This window comes from Sciurus vulgaris (genome assembly GCF_902686455.1).
Source record: "Sciurus vulgaris genome assembly, chromosome: 3".
NCBI lineage: Eukaryota > Metazoa > Chordata > Mammalia > Rodentia > Sciuridae > Sciurus > Sciurus vulgaris.
Genome location: NC_136463.1, coordinates 116,281,957 through 116,301,225, shown reverse-complemented (window position 1 = coordinate 116,301,225; position 19,269 = coordinate 116,281,957). Strand labels below are relative to the sequence as shown.

The window sequence follows — 19,269 nt, the reverse complement described above, 5'->3', positions numbered from 1 at the left end:
AGAGAGAGAATTTTTTGCAACCTATCAGATCATAATGGAATGAAATTAGAAATCAACAGCAAACCTGGCATGGTAGCATACACCTGTAATCCCAGTGGCTCAGGAGGCTGAGGCAGGAGGACTGCAAGTCCTCAAAGCCAGTCTCAGCAATTTAGCAAGCCCTTAAACAACTTAGTACGACCCTATCTCTAAATATAATATAAAAAGGGCTGAGGATGTGGCTCAGTGGTTAAGCACCCCAGGGTTCAATTCCTGGTACAAAGAAGAAAGAAAGAAAGAGAGGAGCCAGGGAGGGAGGGAAGGAAGGAGGGAAGGAGGGAAGAAGGAAGGAAGAAAGGAAAGAAGGAAGGAAGGAAGGAAGGAGTAAGTCAACAAGATAAAAAGCATAAACAATTCTACATTTGTATTTTGAATAATACACTTTTGGATGAGGAATGTATCACAGATGAAATCAGGAGAGAACAAAGAAATAAACAAATAAATAAATAGGTTATAGAAACAAAATGAGAATACAAATACAAGATATCAAAATATCTGCAACAATATAAAGGCAGTTCTAAGAGGGAAGTTTATTGCAGTAGTTCCTATATTGACAAAAAAAGAGAAAGATACCAAATGAATAATCTGATGTTATATACCAAGGCTCTAGAAAAAGAACAAACTAATACCAAGATTAGTAGAATATAGGAGAAAATTAATATCAGAGCCAAAATTAATAAAATTGAGAATATAAAATACAAAGGACCAATGAAACAAAGAGTTCATTCTTTGAAAAGATAAAAATTGATAAACCCTTACCAAATTAATAAAAAGAAGACTAAAATAAACAAAATTAGAGGTGATAAAGGAGATATCTCCACAGATAGGGGAGATATCCAGGGGATCATTAGAAATTATTTTAAAAATGTATATACCAATAAACCAGAAAACCTTAAAGATATTGACAAATTCCTAGAGACATACAAGCTACCTAAATTGAACCATTAAGCTATAGAAAGCTGAAACATATCCATATCAAGAAATTAAACTGAAGAAGTCATTAAAAACATTGCAACAAAGAAAAGCTTAGAACTAGATGGATTCTCAGCCAAATACTATAAGACCTTTGAAGAAGAACTAATGTTTATCCTCTTCACATTACTGAATGAAATAGAAAATAAAAGAACACTGCCAAATTCATTGTATGAAGACAGTATCACCCTGATACCAAAACCAAAGACACATCAAGAAAACTTCAGACCAGTATCCATGATGAACATAGATGCAAAAATTCTTAAAGAAATATTGCCAAACCACATTAAAAAACACATTTAAAAGATAGTGCACCATGATTATTTGGGTTTCATAACAAGAGATGCAAGTTTGGTTCAACATTCATAAATGTAATTCACCACATCAATAGAGATAAGGGCAAGAATCACCTGATTACTCAAAAGATGGAGAAAAAGCAGTTGATAAAGTCCAGTACCCATTCATGTTTCAAATACTAGGGAAATAGGAGGAGAAGAAACTTACCTCAACATCATGAAAGTTGCATATGAGAAGTCAGAATCATACTGAACTGAGAAATAACTGAAAACATTTCCTCTAAAAACAGGAAGAAGATAAGGATATCTACTCTCACCACTCCTATTCAACATAGTCCTTGAAACCCTAGTCACAGCAAGAGAAGGAAATTTAAGGGATACGAATTGGAAAAGAAGAAGTCAAATTATTTCTGTTAGCTGATGACAAGATCCTACATTCAGATGGTCCATTAAACTCCACCAGAAGATTTCTGGAGCTAATAAACCAATTTAGCAAAGTAGTAGGATAAAGGATCAACACACATAAATCAATTTCTTTCTTATATGCCAATAGAAAATCTGTGGGAAAAATTAAGAAACTATCACATTCACAATAACCTAAAAAAAAAAAAAAAAACCCTGGGAATAAATCTATCCAAGGAGGTGAATGACCTCTACAATGAAATTATAGAACACTGAAGAAAGAAGTTGAAGATGAAAAGTCCTCCTGGGTTCTTGGATAGGCAGAATTAATATTATCAAAATGTCATACTACCAAGAATGTTATACAGATTTAATGCAATCACATCAATGACATTCTTCACAGAACTAGACAAAAACAGAAGAATAAGAGACCCAGAATAACCAAATTATTCTGAGTAAGAAAAGCAATACTGGAAACATCACAATACCAGACCTCAAATTATACTACAGAGCTATGGTAACAAAAAAACAGCATGGTATTGGCACCAAAAGAGACAAGATCATTGAAGATGATCTTTGAAGATGATCATTGAAGATGATAATAGAAGACACAGAGAAAAATCCACATAGATTCAGTCATCTGATGTTCAGCCCAAGTGCCAAAAACATACATTGGAAAAAAGACAGACATTTTAACAAATGGTGCTGGGAAAACTGGATATCCATATGTAGAAGAATGAAGCTTGATCCCACTGGGTGAAGTGATACATTCCTGTAATTCTAGCAGCATGGGAGGCTGAGGCAGGAGGAACACAGGTTCAAAGCCAGCCTTAGCAATTTAGAGGGGCCCTAAGCAACTTAGTCTTAAAATTAGAAAGAAAGAAAGCCATAAAAACGAGTGTTGGCTTAGTGTTTAGTAAACCTGGGTTAAATCCCTGCTCAAAAAAAAAAATCTTTATTCCTATCTCTTACCCTACACAAAAGCCAACTCAAAGTGGATCAAAGACGAGGAATTAAACCAAAAACTCTGCAACTGCAAGAATAAAATGTAGGCCCAATACTCTAACATATTGGCAGAGGCCCTGGATTCTTTAATGAAACTCCTAAAGCACAAGATAAAAAAACAAAAATCAGTAAATGGGATGGTATGAAATTAAAAAACTTCTGCACAGCAAAGGAAACAACAAAGACAGTAGAGAGAGACTACAGAATGGGAGATCTTTGCCATTTGCTCCTCTGATGAGGGATTAATATTCAGATACATACAGAATTCAAAACAACAAAAAAAAAAAACACCAAAAAGACACAAATAACCTAATTAATAAATGGGAAAAAGAACTAAACTATACAGACACTTCTAAAAAGAAGAAATACAAATGGCCAACAAATATATGAAAAAATGTTCAACATCTTCAGCAATCAAAAGTACACTGAAATTTCATCTGTAGTCAGAATGGCAATTATCAAGAATATAAATAAGAATAAATGCTGGTGATGATGTGAGAGAAAAGGCACATTCAAATATTTTTGGTGTTACTGCAAATTAGTACAGCCACTCTGGAAAGCAGTGTGGATAATTCCTAAAAAATTAGGAATGGAGCCACCATGTGACCCAGGTATCCCACCCCTTGATACATATCCAAAAGAAATGAAATCAGCATCTACAGGGACATAGTCACATCAATGTTTATAGAAGCACATTTGCAATAGCCAAGGTATAGAACACAAATGCCTGTCAACAAATGAATAGTTGAAGAGAATGTGGTGTGTATATATATATATATATATATATATATATATATATATATAAATGGAGTTTTACTCAGTCATAAAGAAAAATGAAATTATGTCATTTGCTGATAAATAGAATGGAAATATAAAGCTAAGTGAAATAAATCAGACCCAGAACAAGAGTCATATGTTTTTCTCTCATATGCAGAATCTAGACCAAAATAAGGGTGTATATGGATCGGGGGGATCCCCTGGAATCCCCTGAAAGCAGAAGAGAAATCAGTGGAATAGAGAAACGGGTTTGAGGAGGAAAGTGGAGAGACAAGGAAAGGGAGAAACAGTGGAATGAAATTAACCAAACTAACCTATGCATACATAACACAGTGAATTTCACCTTTATGTATGTCTACAATGCAGAAATTTAAAAAACTCTAAGTAATTAGAAGAAAGATCTGTAGAATAGTCAGGAGCAATAAATAGCACATGCCTATAATGCCAACAACTCAGGAGGTGGAACCAGGAGGATCACAAGTTGGAGACCAGACTCAGCAACTTAGTGAGGCCTTAAGAAACTTAGTGAGACCCGGTCTCAAAATAAAAAACGAAAAGGGCTGAGGATGTGGCACAGTGGTAAAGCAACCCTGTGTTCAATCCCCAGCACAAACAAACAAAAAAAGGTCTGTAGAACAGGGGAAAGGGAACAGAAGGAGGGAGGTTGGGAGAGGACTGAACTGGAGCAAATTATATTTCATTTCTGTATAATTATGTCAGAATGAATCCTAATATTATGTACAACTACAATGTATAACAAAATATTTTAAATATTACTATTATCCTGATTTTTTTCTTTTTTATACTTTTAATTTTTCTATTTTTACATTTTACATTTTTAAATATAAAAATCATTCTTTGTTCATAGGCCATACAAACAGACATGGCAAGCCACATTTGGTCAAACTGGGCTCTCGTTTGCTGACCTTTGGCATAAGATTTTGGAGGTAAAAGTTTTAAGGTAAAAGTTCATTCCTAATTTTTAGTTTTTTCTTTTCTTTATTTTTCAACTAATTTTAATTTAGTCGCAAAATGCCATATCATAATTGTAGAATCAATACTTATTATTTAAATTCTTGATGAAAAAAAACTTTTAAAGTTATATTAATTGAGGTCAGAGAACAATTTTGGTCCTCTTCAGAGCTTGAGAATGCACTGGATGAAAATAAGGAAAATAGGAGCATCGTCTCTGATAGAGCTATGCTATGTGGAAGCTCTGTGTGGAGGGCTTTACTGATATCATCTTTGGACTTTGGGTCTCTAATATTAGGTAGCCCCCCCAAAGAAATACTCAAGTAGAAATTTTTTTCCCAAATGGAACAGAAAAATAATGTCAACAGGAATATAATTTTATCTGTAAAAATCTTTGACTTAAAAGTGTTTTGGTATTTACTAAACAGCAATAAATTTAAAGAAAATGTTGTTTATTTAATTAGCAAGGCCAGAATTAATAATTAATTCAACTTTTCAATTAACATTATAAATTTATGAATTCCTGAATATCAGATTAAAATTTGGCATTACACACTTATAGACAGCTTCTTGAGAGGCTAAGGCAGGAGGATGGCTTGAGCCCATGGTTTAAGGCCAACCCTGGCAACATAATAAGATCACATATAAAAAGAATAACAATAAGGGAGTAAAATAAAATGTAACTAGATGTCTGTTAATATAGTTAGTGTGTTTACATATTAAATATTTGAAGATAATTAAATATTTGATAACCACTAACTATACTCCTAAATTATATTGTATGAATTTGTTACATGATTATTGACACATTATTGAATTATATGTAAATACAATTCAACATAACACATTGTTTTTAGTTACCATCTAGTTCAGATGCTAGGGGAAAATACAAAGATGTTTAAGACAAAAATTTTTCCCTCAAAGATCTTCTAATCAAATAAGAAAGGTAAGATTCAAAGACACATAGATACATACAAAACAATAATGTAAGAAAAGGTATAAACTCAGAAATAGAAGTTTGTAATAGGAAGGCAACTCTGTCCTGGGAGGGATCAGATAACAGCACTGGATAGCCAAATTGAGCATTCTTTATCTATGGAGGGAAACATTAGTAAATGAAGGAAATGAGAAAGTATCAATTTGGTATGGGGCAATATCAGATGTTTTTGAATAGGAAGTTAGTAATAATGTTCCTGAGGTTTTATGAATTCTTCTATGTTCTTATATTGTAGAAAACAGGAATTATGTTAGAAATGCTTGCTGAAATAAAGAGAAATGTCATTTTCTTTCTCTAAATGGGTTCTCTGTATATCAATGATTTGGGGGGAATTGACCCATAGGTAGTTCTGCAGGTTGTGAGAGATATAATGTTAGGAAATAAAGGAATATGTTAATAAGAATGTAGTCATCTTTCCTACATACAAACATTAACTCAAAAAAAGATTTAAAAACCTAAACATATAATCCAAAACTTTACAGCCCTAAGAAGAGTCAGGTTTAGTGACACACTCCTATAGTTGTAGCAACTCAGGAGGCTGAGGCAGAAGGATCACAAGTTCAAAGACACCCTGGACAACTTTGTGAGACCTTTTCAACAAATAAAATAAAATAAAATAAAGCAAAACAAAACAAAACAAAAGCTGAGATGTAGCTTAGTGGTAGAGCACTTGGCGAGTATGTGCAAGGTTATGAGTTCAATTCCCACTAGTGTCCCTGTTATGGTTTAGATATTAAGTGTCCCACAAAAGTTCATTGTCACAACACAAAAAAATTTAGAAATTATATGATTGGATTATAAAAGTTTTAACCTAACCAGTGTATCAATCTCCTGATAGGGATTAATTTAGTGGTAACTACAGGCAGGTAAGGTATGGCTGGAAGTGAATCCGGGAGCATGCCTTCGAGATGTGTATCTTATCCTCATTGACAATGATCGCCCAGTGCCCAGCCTTCCTGGTGCAATGTCCTGAGCTATATGCCTTCACCACACTCTTCTGCCATGATGTCCTGCCCCATCTTGGGCCTAGAGCAATGGAATTGGCCATCTGTGGACCAAGGCCTCCAAAACTATGAGCCCCCAAATAAACTTTTCCTCCTCTAAAATTGTTCTTGTCAGGTCTTTTGGTCACCACAGCACAAAAGTTGACTAAACTACTTCCCCCCAAACCAAAACCTCTTAGAAGAAAAGAAATGCTTTACAATATTTATTTGCAAAAAATTCCTACATTGACACGAAAAGAACAAGAAATAGAATTAAAATGTATAAATTGGACTGTATAAAAATTAAAGATTTCTGTGTAAATAAAAATACAATCAAGAATGAAAAGGCAACCTACAGACTAGATTTGCAAATCATATATCTAAAAAGGGGTTAATAATTAGAATATATAAAGAACTTCTACAACTCAATAATAAAACTCTACTAATTTTTATATTTTAAAATTTTCAATAGCATTAAATGTCTATTCAAGCCCTTTTCTATTAAAAATGTACAGAAAATACAAATAAACATTTCTCCACATTGATGTACAAATGGCAACAAGCACATGAAAAGATGTACAATATCACTAATTTAGGGGAAATACAAATCAAAACCACAATGAGATAGTACCCCACATCCAATGGGACAACTACTATTAGGAAAAAAAACAGAAAATAATAAATGTTAACCAGCATGTGAAGAAAATGGAATCCTTCTGCACTATTAGCGGGAATATAAAATGGTGTAGCTGCTGTTGAAAACAGTATAAAAGTTTCTCAAAAAATTGTAAAAATTTGCCAGGCACAGTGGCACATGCCAGTAATCCCAGTAATCAGCTCAGGAGGCTGAGATAGGAGGATCCTGAGTTCAAAACCAGCCTCAGAAAAGTGAGGTGCTAAGCAATGCAGTGAGACCCTGTCTCTAAATAAAATACAAAATAGGGCTGGGGATGTGGCTCAGTGGTCCAGTGCTCCTGAGTTCAATCCCTGGTACTCCCCCCAAAATTTTTTAAATTAGAATTAGCACATGATCAGAGATACCACATTTGGGTATATATTCAAAAGAATCAAGAGAATGACTTCAAAGAGATATTTTCATATTCCTGTACAAAGCAACACTATTCACAATAGCCAAAATGAGGAAGCAATTGAGAAGTCCATTAAAGTTGAGCAGATAAACAAAATGTGGCAAATACAATAAAATATTAGTCTTCTAAAGGGAAGCAAGTCTAAGACATGCTACAATATGGATGAAATTTGGGGACATTATGCTAAGTGAAAACGTCAGTCACAAAATGACAAATATCTTGTTATTCCAATTGCATGAAGTACAATAGTCAAATTCACAGAAATAGAAAGTGGAACGATAGTTACTAGGGGCTGAGGAGAGGGGTAAAGGGGAGTTATATGTGCATAGTTTCAATTTTGGAAGATGAAAAAGTTCTAGAGACTGGTTGTTCAATATGAATACACTCACAATGGTAAATTATACTATTTATGCATGCATTTTTACCACCAAAACATTTTTAAGTTTTAACAAAATGATCCAGTAGTTTGACAATATTGCCTTGATTGAAAATCGATTAGTTCAGTCAAAATGGCTAAGATAATATCAAATTACATTTAGCTATCGAATTTTCTTTATGATCACCTAATTAGTCAACAGGACATACTACTCTTATTGACTTCCTCATTAACATCCCCTTATGCCTGAAGAAGACACAATGGCCATATCTGAAAACATAAAATACTATAAAATATTTTAAAAGTGCAGGCATCCCTTCTGAAAAAAATCAAATAGGCCAAGAATAAGCAATGAAGGGAGAACTGAGGTGAAGAAGAATAACTGAGGGGGAATTTGGTTATTTCTATTGGGTCCGTGTGTAAACTGCCTCCACTTATCCACCCATCCACCCTGGAGTTTTAGACTTAGTATAGTTTTACATTCCCCTTCATGTTGCCTTTTAATCATTTCACTGGGAAACATTCTGGATTTGTCTTACCAAGATAAATCAATAGAATGAGCCACTGTGATGTTCTGCAGAACATCCAAATCCTTTTAGACTCTTATGACAGAAGGCAGGACAGTAAATAGAGTCTCTGAACAAGAACATAAGTGTATGCTGTAGTACTTCCCTAGGGACTTTTATTACCTACTTCTGTTACTCCTATTGATAGTAATAGGGGAATGTATTTTCCAGATCAACAGCTAAGGACATGTTAGTCTGCTTGATCAAATATTCCACATCTTATATAGCAGCTGCAAATGTGCTATACTTGGTTGAGTGTGAAGTAGTCCACTACCATCCTCCAGCATTTACCAATTTTCTGTTGTGGCCAGACTGATGTATACCTTATGTCTTTAAAGGTGGCACTAATCTCTGCCATTCTCCTTCTGAGACAATACAGATTTCAATTTACTGTCATAGCCAAAGCAAGTAGTTTTAGAGTCCTGTAACACACCACAACATTTCTTAACCCCAAGGCTAAAGAATCAATGACAACTATCAACTATGTCTGTTGGTACCAATTCAAGTATCAGGGAAATGATCAATGAGAGAATCAGATCCCCAGAAAATGGATTCTGAGGCAGAGATTTCTGTTCAGGGAGTTTGTTGAAAAGAAATGTGAGCAATAACCCCTGTGAGAGATAGAGGATGTGGGGATTGGTATGGGAGGAAGTTGAATCATAGTGCAATTACAGTAAGTGAACCCTGAAGCTGGGACAGCCCTTCAGAGTTGTCCCAAACTGAGGCAAGGGGGTCAGGTTTTTGTGCTACTGCACTGAACGTTCATTGAATTCGTATGCCGCAGGGGAGGCTGCTGTCATACACAAGAGTCAGTTTAATTTCAGCTGAAAGTAATGCCTGGAATGGAACATGGGTTTGAGGCACAAGCAAGAAACATCACTGGCAATGGAAGTAATAAAAGTCAAAAATCTTGAGAGGGAATATTAATGAATCATCCTAAAGTCCACTACTAAGGTCTCTGTATTTCACAATAAAAATATAGTAAATAAAAATATTACATAGGACATACCAATTACTATTATTCATTATAAAAAGTCATCCATTGTTTATGTACATTCAAGTTTAACTAAGAAACCTGCATTCTATATCTGGCCACACTCTCCCTACATATGTATTAGAGAGAACATAAAAGAAAAAACTAAAAGAGTATTCAGGCAAGTTTTCTTTTACAGTCTTATACTGTGGATTATATTAAAACTTGACATGGGAGACCAATACTAAAAATTGGTTAACCTCGAAAACTTTTTTTTTTATTCAGAATTCTCAGTTTGTCTAATTATAGGGATTCAATGTCCTTCACTATATTTTACCATAGGAAACAGAAATGGGCTTAGAAGGAACATTTTGGAAATATTAAGGAAACTGGATTGTGGGAAAGACACAGGACACAGTATACAGAAGAGAGAAAAAACTGGAGCAATGGGAATGGAAAGAAGGGAAGGAGAAGAAGCACCACTGAGAGAGATTCAGAGAATTTACTGATTGCATGATGTACAAAAATAGGAGGTGAACAAAATCTAATCGAATTGTAAGCACTTGATTTTAGGTTATCAAAGAAATAAAGATGGTATAAGATATATGTTAAGCCAAGAATGGTGGTGCACATCTGTAATACCAGCAGCTCGGGCAGCTAAGGCATGAGGATCCCAAGTAAGCAACTTAGTGGTGAGGCCCAAGCAACTTAGGGAGACCCTGTCTCAAATCAATAGAAATAAAAATGACTAGGGATGTGGCTCAGTGGTAAAGCACCCCTGGTTCAATCACTAGTACAAAAAAAAAAAAAAAGACATGTTAAACAAAAAAAGAAATAGATTCAAAGGGAGAGAAATGATATATGTCATGTCATTCATCAGAATATAATATATGTGAATAAATTAACTAATATATCACACCAAGCTGTTGTTATTGAGCAGGTGATCGTTTTCCACTAAATATATTACACCTGAGACTTCATAGATATTTTTAGCCACCTGGCATTTCTACAAGCTGTACTCAGAATGTTAACTTATACTAGGAAGGATGATTAGCTAAAAATATAGACAAATCCTGAGAAATAAAATTTTTCAAATTTAGAATCTTAATTGAAAGATTTTACATTTATTAGAGGTGTTTGCAACAGCAATTCTTAACTCAATTTCATTTTTTAAATTTATTTTATATTATGTACATTACTAAAGAACTTTTTTTTAAAAGTAGAATTTCTCTGCACAAAAGGAAGAGCTACCGCCGACCAACCCTCAAGACTGCTGCCTTCCTTCTTACTGGCATTCTCCCACTCACTCGTTTTGGATTAAGTTGCCAGTTGATCCCTCCTAAACCACAACGCCCTTCACATCACCCCTACATCATTTTCTTCGTCTAGTAATCAATCCAAAGCCACACACAAATAAATCCACTGAATCTGCATGTGCATCTCAGAAGATCCCCCTTCATAGCATCCTCAACTGCTAGATGTTTATGTAGTCTGGTCTAAGGACAGAAAGATATTAGGAAGTAAATAGAAATAAGGATTTTCCTATGTTCTTTCAAAATTCTAAAATATAATGCTACATTTGCATTCAGTGGTTACTTCAACTACCAGTGACTTAGCCACAGTTAACTGTGGGTGTTAAAATACCCACTACAGATGTCAGTGAACAAAACGAAATGTGACTGCCAAATGCGTTCTGCCAATCAGGAATCCCTTTTAATAAGCATTGCACACAGTCTCCTGTATTCCCTAACCATGCTCAACAAAGACAAGTGTAGGTAATACATGTAGCTATGCTAGTTTAAATTACTTTATTGAATCTTATCTTTGTACTATGTATTTTCCATTCAAAAGGACCCTTCAATTTTTCACTTAATTATTTACAAATTATTAAATGTTGACTTTTATTTGTCTGTGTGTGGATTATTCAACAAAGTTTTAACCCAAGATAGCTTCCAGCTGTAATTAAGTATATTTCTAGGCTAGCTTCTTGCTTTCTTAGTTTTTTTAGTGTGTGTCTAGGGACTATAAGAATAATTTGTCATAGCATGACAGATTAGGAAGGTAGATAAATATGTTATTGGAAAAAAGTAATGTAATGACATTTCACCCTCAGAGAGAAATTATTTTTATATCATCCACTACCAGATTAAATTTTTCAAGTTTTTGCTGCCTTCAGTTTATATAATGAATATGCATGGCATGGCAAATCACTATGCTTATCCACTAAGTATAACCTTCTTGGACCTGGGTGTTATCTATGTACCAAGGAAAATGTCAGTCACAGAATAGGTATAGTTGTTGAAAGTTGTTACTAAATATTATATTAACTCTCCTGTTATGTAATTATTGTAACTAAAGATAAAACTGAAGGACAATGACTCTAATTGTAATTTAATGGTTATATTGCAATGCTTAAAGTGAAAAATAATTTGCTTCTCAGCACAGTGAATTATTAGGAGCTCTCACTGATTACTTGTATTTAAGATCAACTGGGTTTCACTTTGCAATCGATTATGGCCAATCCTATATACCTTATTTCTCACTAGTAAAAAATACAAGTTAAAAATAAAAATGAGCTAATGCTATGTATACTTTTAATTGGAGTATAACAATAATTGTCGATATTTATGTAACTCTTATTCCAGGTACTATTATAAGTATTTTCCCTTAATTCTCATTAAAACTTTGAGAAATACCCATTATTATCAATATTTTCACAGTTGAGAAAAATGCGGTGCAGAGGAGGTAACCGAGTAGCTGAAAATTTCACAGCAATTAAGGAGCAGAACTTATGCTTGAATCCAGTGCATTCTGGTGTCAGAGCCTGTGCAGTTAACCAGTAGACCACACTATCTCCCAGTTGAATTATCTGCCCTACCCACATAAACAGTGCTCCCTCTCTCTCCCATACATATCTGAGTAAAACCAGAATATCAGTTGTCTTTAATTCTCTACCAGTGACAGCCTACTCTGACAACACAGGTGAGGTAGCTGCCCCTCCTGTCCTATATTCACTTCTCACATTGTACTTGATAGTGCTGATCTGTCATCATATTTTTCATTTTGCTCCCCAATTGATTACAAATTCTTCAAGCAAGGATTATTAAAGACAGGCACACAACACAGGCCATACATACAATACAGTATGTATGGGGTCTAGTAAGTGTCTGTTGCATGAAAAAATGCTCATTGTTGCAGGTTGACCAACGGGCTCTCCAGACCACCAGAACAGTCATATCTACACCTCCACCAACAAACCACCACCACTTTGATGTCAACTTTTGCAATTTTCCACAACGCAACGAACTTCACATTTGTCTTTGAAATACTTTTGGGAGGCACACCAATAACTGTCCCAAGAAAAACAATACCTTACCTTCTAAGTCTTCTTTCTCGAAGTGTGTTTTGAGAATAGAACGAGTACCACCTCTATCCACAACTGCTTCTTCATCATTTCTCTGTAGAATATGGAAAAAGAAGATTAAATTAAAATACATAATTCCTCTTAATTTCAAAAAATAATCATTAATATGCTCTAATATTTAGGGGTTTATTTCAGTCACTTAAATCTATGTGTACATGAGTAGTCCATTAGATTATCAAGGGTGGATTTTAGAAAAGAGACTAAAATAAATTTGACCACATATTCGCAAAGGAGTATCATTCGATTTTCCATGACATTGAAGGTAGTCAAACATTCCCATTGGCACCATTTACTAGTGAAATAAAAAACAGAAAACAAACAACTCTCCTGTCAATTTTGTAACATACATCTTTATCCCTGATAAAGAATTCTTGTTAACAAGATCACATTTTGAAACATACAAGGAAAATATGAAAATCATTAGAATTAACACCACTAATGCTATGGCAGGGTGAAATGATTCCACTGCCACTAAAAATCGATCTAATCCCTTGAAAGCAATTAGTAGGTAATTATTAGGTAAACAACAACTCTAATTACTTTGCTTCAGTATAATGCTTTTTATTCAAACTAGATGGTAAATTATGAAGTGCATTAAGCCTTCATTTAGTTTCCACATATACTTTTACCAAATTAGAATGGCTTGGCAAATATTATGTCTTCTGAACATTGTACACATGCTCAAAATAATACACTCACTAATTTGATACTCAATAAAATAATGGGGAAAGCATTTAGTATAATCAATTTGGCCATACAGGATGTTATGGTTTGAATCTAAAATGTCCCCTTAAGGTTCATCTGTTGAAGACTTGGTCCCCAAGCAGCAGTGTTCAGAGGAGGGGCTTTTGGAAGGTGATTGGATCATAAAGGCTTTAACCTCATTAATGGTTAATCCATTAATGGGTTTATAATTTAATGTGCTAGTAGGAGTGGTGGAAACTTAGGAGGTGGGGTTCAGTTGGAGAAAGTTGATCCTTGGAGGTGTGTCCTCAAAGGCTAAATCTTGTCCCTGAGTCCCTCTTCTCTCTCTCTCTCTCTCTACTTTCCCCCACCATGAGATGAGAATTCTTACTCTACCATGTGTCCCTGCAGTGACATTCTGCCTCACCACAGGCAGAGAAACAATGAAGCCATGCACATGACTATGACTGAAATCTCCAAAACTATGAGGCAAAATTAACCTTTTCCTTTTTTAAATTGTTTCTGTCAGGTATTATATCACAGCAATGGAAAGCTGACTAACACACAGGAATAAACAAACTAAAAAATACTAAAGGAAGTGAAATATAAATTAATTCTTACTTTTATCCAGTTGTGAACATCTATGTAGCAAATGGTTTAAAAGTGAACACTGAGCACAACAGGAGAAATGAAAAGATAAACTAAAGATGAATGAAGCTTCCAGGATCTATTTCCAAGTTTATTCTAGTGTATCGCTATTTTTAAAAAGTAAAAAATTTGTCTTCTTTGAAATCCAAAGAGTATGCCAAAGAAGTAGGGAAAAGAACAATCTTTTCTTCTACTCATAAACTAACTTGATGCATCAGATCCTAAGGACATACCTTTATTTCATTAAGAAAGTAATTTTTGACTGAATACCACAATGCATAGTACTGAAAATAAAAATTATGGGAATCCAGAGAAAAAAAGGAATCACTGCTCATTTAAGACCATGAACAGAACAGACAGGGAGTGAAAACAAATTTAAAAAAGCCAATGTTTCAAGCTTGGGAAATTTGTGCCAATAAGATAGTAAAGAATTACAGAAAGTGGGAAAGAAATAAAAGAAGAACAAAAATTATCAAGCTATATGTATTTTGGAAAATGATACAGAATTGTTTTGCAATGTTTTTGTACTTAAACTACATGACCATTGGTAATCTCAAGAAGGAATACATATGCGGAAAATGTCAAAGTCAAAACCTAATCAAGTGAAGTAATGAGGTAAACTATTGTGAATAAATGAAGGAAGAAGAACAGATCTTACATTGCAAGACACTGCAGAGTCTCCTCAGGACCCTCCCTTATCACTTCTCTTTGCTCTTATAGTGAGATTTAAGGACCAACAGGTCCCAAAAGATGAGGTATAAAACATGACCCAAGAATAGTTGAGCTGCACTCAAAAATAACGGCCAGATTTTTTCCAATTTTCACCAGTGGAAATCCAGAGAATGTGTGTGGGGATGGAAATTAAGGATATAGGATAATGATAGAAGGAATATGGAGGTGGCTTGGGTTGAATTAATTAATGCAGGTGCACTAAGCAAATTCCATATTCAGTGTTAAAGTTCCAGGGATTACAAAGGGCTCTAACAGTTTCGTTGATTGGCTAAAACACAGGCCGAAAGGTGGGCTACACTAAATAAAGTTAAATGCCAGAACTGCTTTGGCATACTATTGAGGAAAAAGTGTCTAATAGCTTAGGGAGAATAAAACGTTAAATCAGATTTATCATAAAGTCCTGCTCACCCTTTCCAGGAAGGTCCAGAGGATGCAGTTTTTACCACGCCTGTGAAAAATAAATTTGTGAGGGGAATGCTGCATCCTTGAGAACTGTGGTCTCTCTCCATAGGTCAGAAATTACAGCAGGAACTGCTGCCATTGAACTGTCACTGATCCTTAACTATGATGGAATAACATGATCCCGGGGTGAGGGGGTGGCAAGAACCAAGCGAGAGCACTTAATCACTAAAGACAAGATGAGTGTGGTTACCATATGGACAACATAATCCAAACAATAACAATCTGACAAAGAACTGTGGTACTGGCTAGTTGATCAAGGTGTCCCTACAAGCGAACTAGATGGACTGTCCACTAAATTTTTTGTCTGTATAAGCCAAAAGTTTCTAAGCCAAGTGAACAGAACAGAAGTCTAATTTGAATCATCAAAACAGAGTCATGCTTCTCAATAAATTCTCATACTGGAGCCAACTTACAAGCACAGAACCCCCTGAATAAGGGAAAGGACAGATCCATTTGAGGAAGATACCTGCTACTCTACCAACATCTACAGTTTTTCTTTAGTTCTCTCCAAAGGTTCTTATCACCTTTTACCAAGGTGGCCATACACTGGGGATAAGGAAATAATCTGACTTTGGGGGAATTTCTGGACACTGGCCCTGAATTAATACTTAACCCAATAGACTCAAATTGTAATTGTGGTCCACCAGCCAGAAAGGGGCTTATGGATGTCAGATAATCAATGGAGTTTAGCTTAAGTTGATACTCATCAGGGTTTCAGTGGGTTGCTAGACAAATCTTGTGATTATTTTCCCAGTTCCAAAATGAATAATTGAAACAGCCATGGGTTATAACTAGAAGAGTCTTCAAAATTAAATTGGTGGTTTTCTTTTCAAGTAGTTAGAGCTCTGGCATATCTGATTGATGAAGGAAAAGTGCCAATACAGAAGAGAATATAGATGCTAGGGAAGCAATAAATTTTTAAAAATTGCCCCATGCTAGGTACCAAAAAAGATGACAATGATCCAAGGACTTAGCCACAGTATTAGGGATAGGAACTCTATTTTTCTGACATTTAGAGGGAAAATCAGAAGACTTGTTATTTTCAGAGATATTCTGAAGAAATGAAGAGAATGGCAGATGAGAAAACTTCTATTGAATGGTCTTGATTGAAGGTAGTGGGGGTACTGAGAAATAACATCATTTTCTAACACTGACAGAGTATTTGAAGGAACTAAGTCATTGAGAAGAGTAAAAAACTTCATATCTCATGCATACATGTATAGAATATTACATGGTACCCCATTAATGTGTAAAATTTTTATGTTTTGTGTTTTATGTTTTGTATGTTAAAATTTCAAAACAATAGAAAATAAAAACATTTTTAAATCCCCTTTGAGAATGGCATTACTATAAGGGTCTCTGTGTGGATAATCAAAACAGATAACTATTCCCATGAGCTCTAATTTGAGATGGTCAGAACAAAGGATTCTAAGAGAAAAACATCACAATATTCTCTAATTTCTTTTCATAAAGTACTAAAGACAGTTAAAATCCTGTAAGAACAGACCATCTCAAGTTATACCATTCGCACCTTAATACCATGTTCCCAATTAGCTGTTCTGACTAGTTTATTAATCTCTTAGAAATATCTTCAGAGGATTGGGTACTGGACTAATAAAAAATGTAAGAGGAGTATAGTTAAATATTTTCCTAACTATTAGGATAAAATGAATAGTATTGTTGAAAGTCTAAAGAGATGTTATAGTCAGGTGTCTAAAATGAGGGAAAGCGTATCTAACACATATTGTTTTATATCAAATAAAGTCTAAAAATTCTCTGTTGGTGAAAATCCTGAATTATTTACATATATAAATGTTTTTAAATTCTGGAACATAATCTTGATAAAAATGTGGACTCCCTGTTTTACAAATGTACTTATTTTCAGGTAAAAGATTATAGACAAATTTCAACATAGGAAAATCAGCTCCCATGTGTTTCACACACAGAAAAACACACTACAGAAGGACATACTTTTTAGCTTGAGGCCTTGTGTATTTCTGACAAAATGTGCAGAGACATGTCAGGGAAAAATGTTTGAAATCACAGTTAAAGAAATACACACTCTAAATGAGAGAATATCAGAGAAAAAGTGAAAATGAAGATAGGATTCTGAAGAGCCGAGGTCATTGTTCTGCTCTTTGGCAAAGTTTTAAAGCCCTGTTGTTTTGAGCAATAGAAGTAATAGATAAAACTAAAGATGGGATTTATATAATTTTTCTGAAGGAGACAAATGCAAGTTTAGATACTGACACATTTACAAATTAACTTATCATCTGTGCATGATATATTCAAATACATGCCATGTGGGACTACATCTCTGCCCTCTGGGATGTTTTTAGGCAGAATTCCAAAAACAAATCAAGCATCTATTCATCATATCAGATGATGGTGGTCTCTTAGAACAATTGCAAAGGGGGAAGCTTTACATGTAAGATAAGATGTTCTCCCATGTATAGTAGAACATTCCATTTTTATTTCAAGGACCTTAAATAAATAAAATACAACTTATACAAAAATGGTTTCTCTTTATTTGTATGAAGCATACATGCTGTCCTCAAACCAAAGATAATTTCACTGAACAACTAATCGAGAGATATTGAAGTAAAGTAAAATTTTACAGAAGAAGAAATGAAATCTAAATAAATAACTATTGAATTGCTATACAGGTTATAATTAGAAATACAATTATAAATATTTGTTTTCTTGTCTTTTGTGTGTGTGTGCGTGTGTGTGTGTGAGTGTGTGTGTGTGTGTGTGTGTGTGTGTGTGTGTGTGTGTGTGTGAGTGTGTGTGTGTGTGTGTGTGGTTCTGGGAGTTTGAGCTTGTCCTCATGCATGCCAGGCACTGAGCTACAATCCTAGCCCCTGAATGACTTAATTTTTGTATTTCTTTGAAATAAACATAAACTAGAAGTGAAAATACAAATGTAATTCAGTGGAGTGGAAGTGTCTCATTTTGAAGCTTTATATTCATTATTCCCTTTAAGTAAATTTCTGGATGTTCCATAGATATGTGAAATATATGATCACTTCAGCAAAAAATTCCCTAAACACAAGTTAATACTAAGACATACTGACAGTCCTCTACTTTAGTTATACCAGAAACTATCAATAGTATTCAAGACATTTTAATAGAGCACTTCCCCCTTGTTACCAAGGGCAAGTGAACATGAGGTACGATACAAGGAAGCTGGAGGGACAATGGCACCGAATGCTAGACTTCATGGTTACCCCAAAATGCCAGTAAGATAGATTTTTATTGGATTTTATAGTGAGTTACTCTCTTTATATTTTTTGAACATTAAACACATTAATACACCCTAATTTCAAGTATTTACCGTTTACAAATTTTAGCACTGTGTAGGAAAGAGAACACGAATACATGCATGACCCTGTCCCTTAATACAATTAAACCTTGCCATACAATTGGGCAAATATTTAAGACAACTGATTTCAGCAACTAGTATAGAATAGGACAATGTTTTAAACTTTTTTGGTCATGATCCAAAGTGAGAAATACATTGTATGTTCTAACACAGTCACATATTCATATATACAAATGAATATGTAGATAATAAAAACAAAAGTTTCACAAACCATAGTTTACCCTTACTAAAAAATAAATTATTTATTTATTTGTTTATTTATTTATTTATTTATTGAATTCTGATATTTTCTAAAAAGTATGAGACTCCACAAGCATTATGTAATTTTAAGATATATGTGACATTATATGAAAATATTTTATTTTGATGTATACTATAAGAAGGTCTATTTCCCAGCTTCTTAATTGCCTCCATTAGGTTTATCTTTAAGACATTGGTTATAATTTAAGTAGCAGGAAAACAACAAAAAAGTGATTCATTTTTTAATG

General features: G+C 34.3%; 1 protein-coding gene across 1 annotated transcript in view; it reads right to left on the bottom strand.

The window, feature by feature from the left end:
- The window catches only part of SLC4A10 (solute carrier family 4 member 10), a 307,725-nt gene that overhangs the window by 171,290 nt on the left and 117,166 nt on the right, over positions 1 to 19,269 (bottom strand). Inside the window, 1 exon segment of the mRNA XM_079131852.1 lies at positions 12,823 to 12,904. Coding sequence (XP_078987978.1) covers positions 12,823 to 12,904 — 82 coding nt within the window.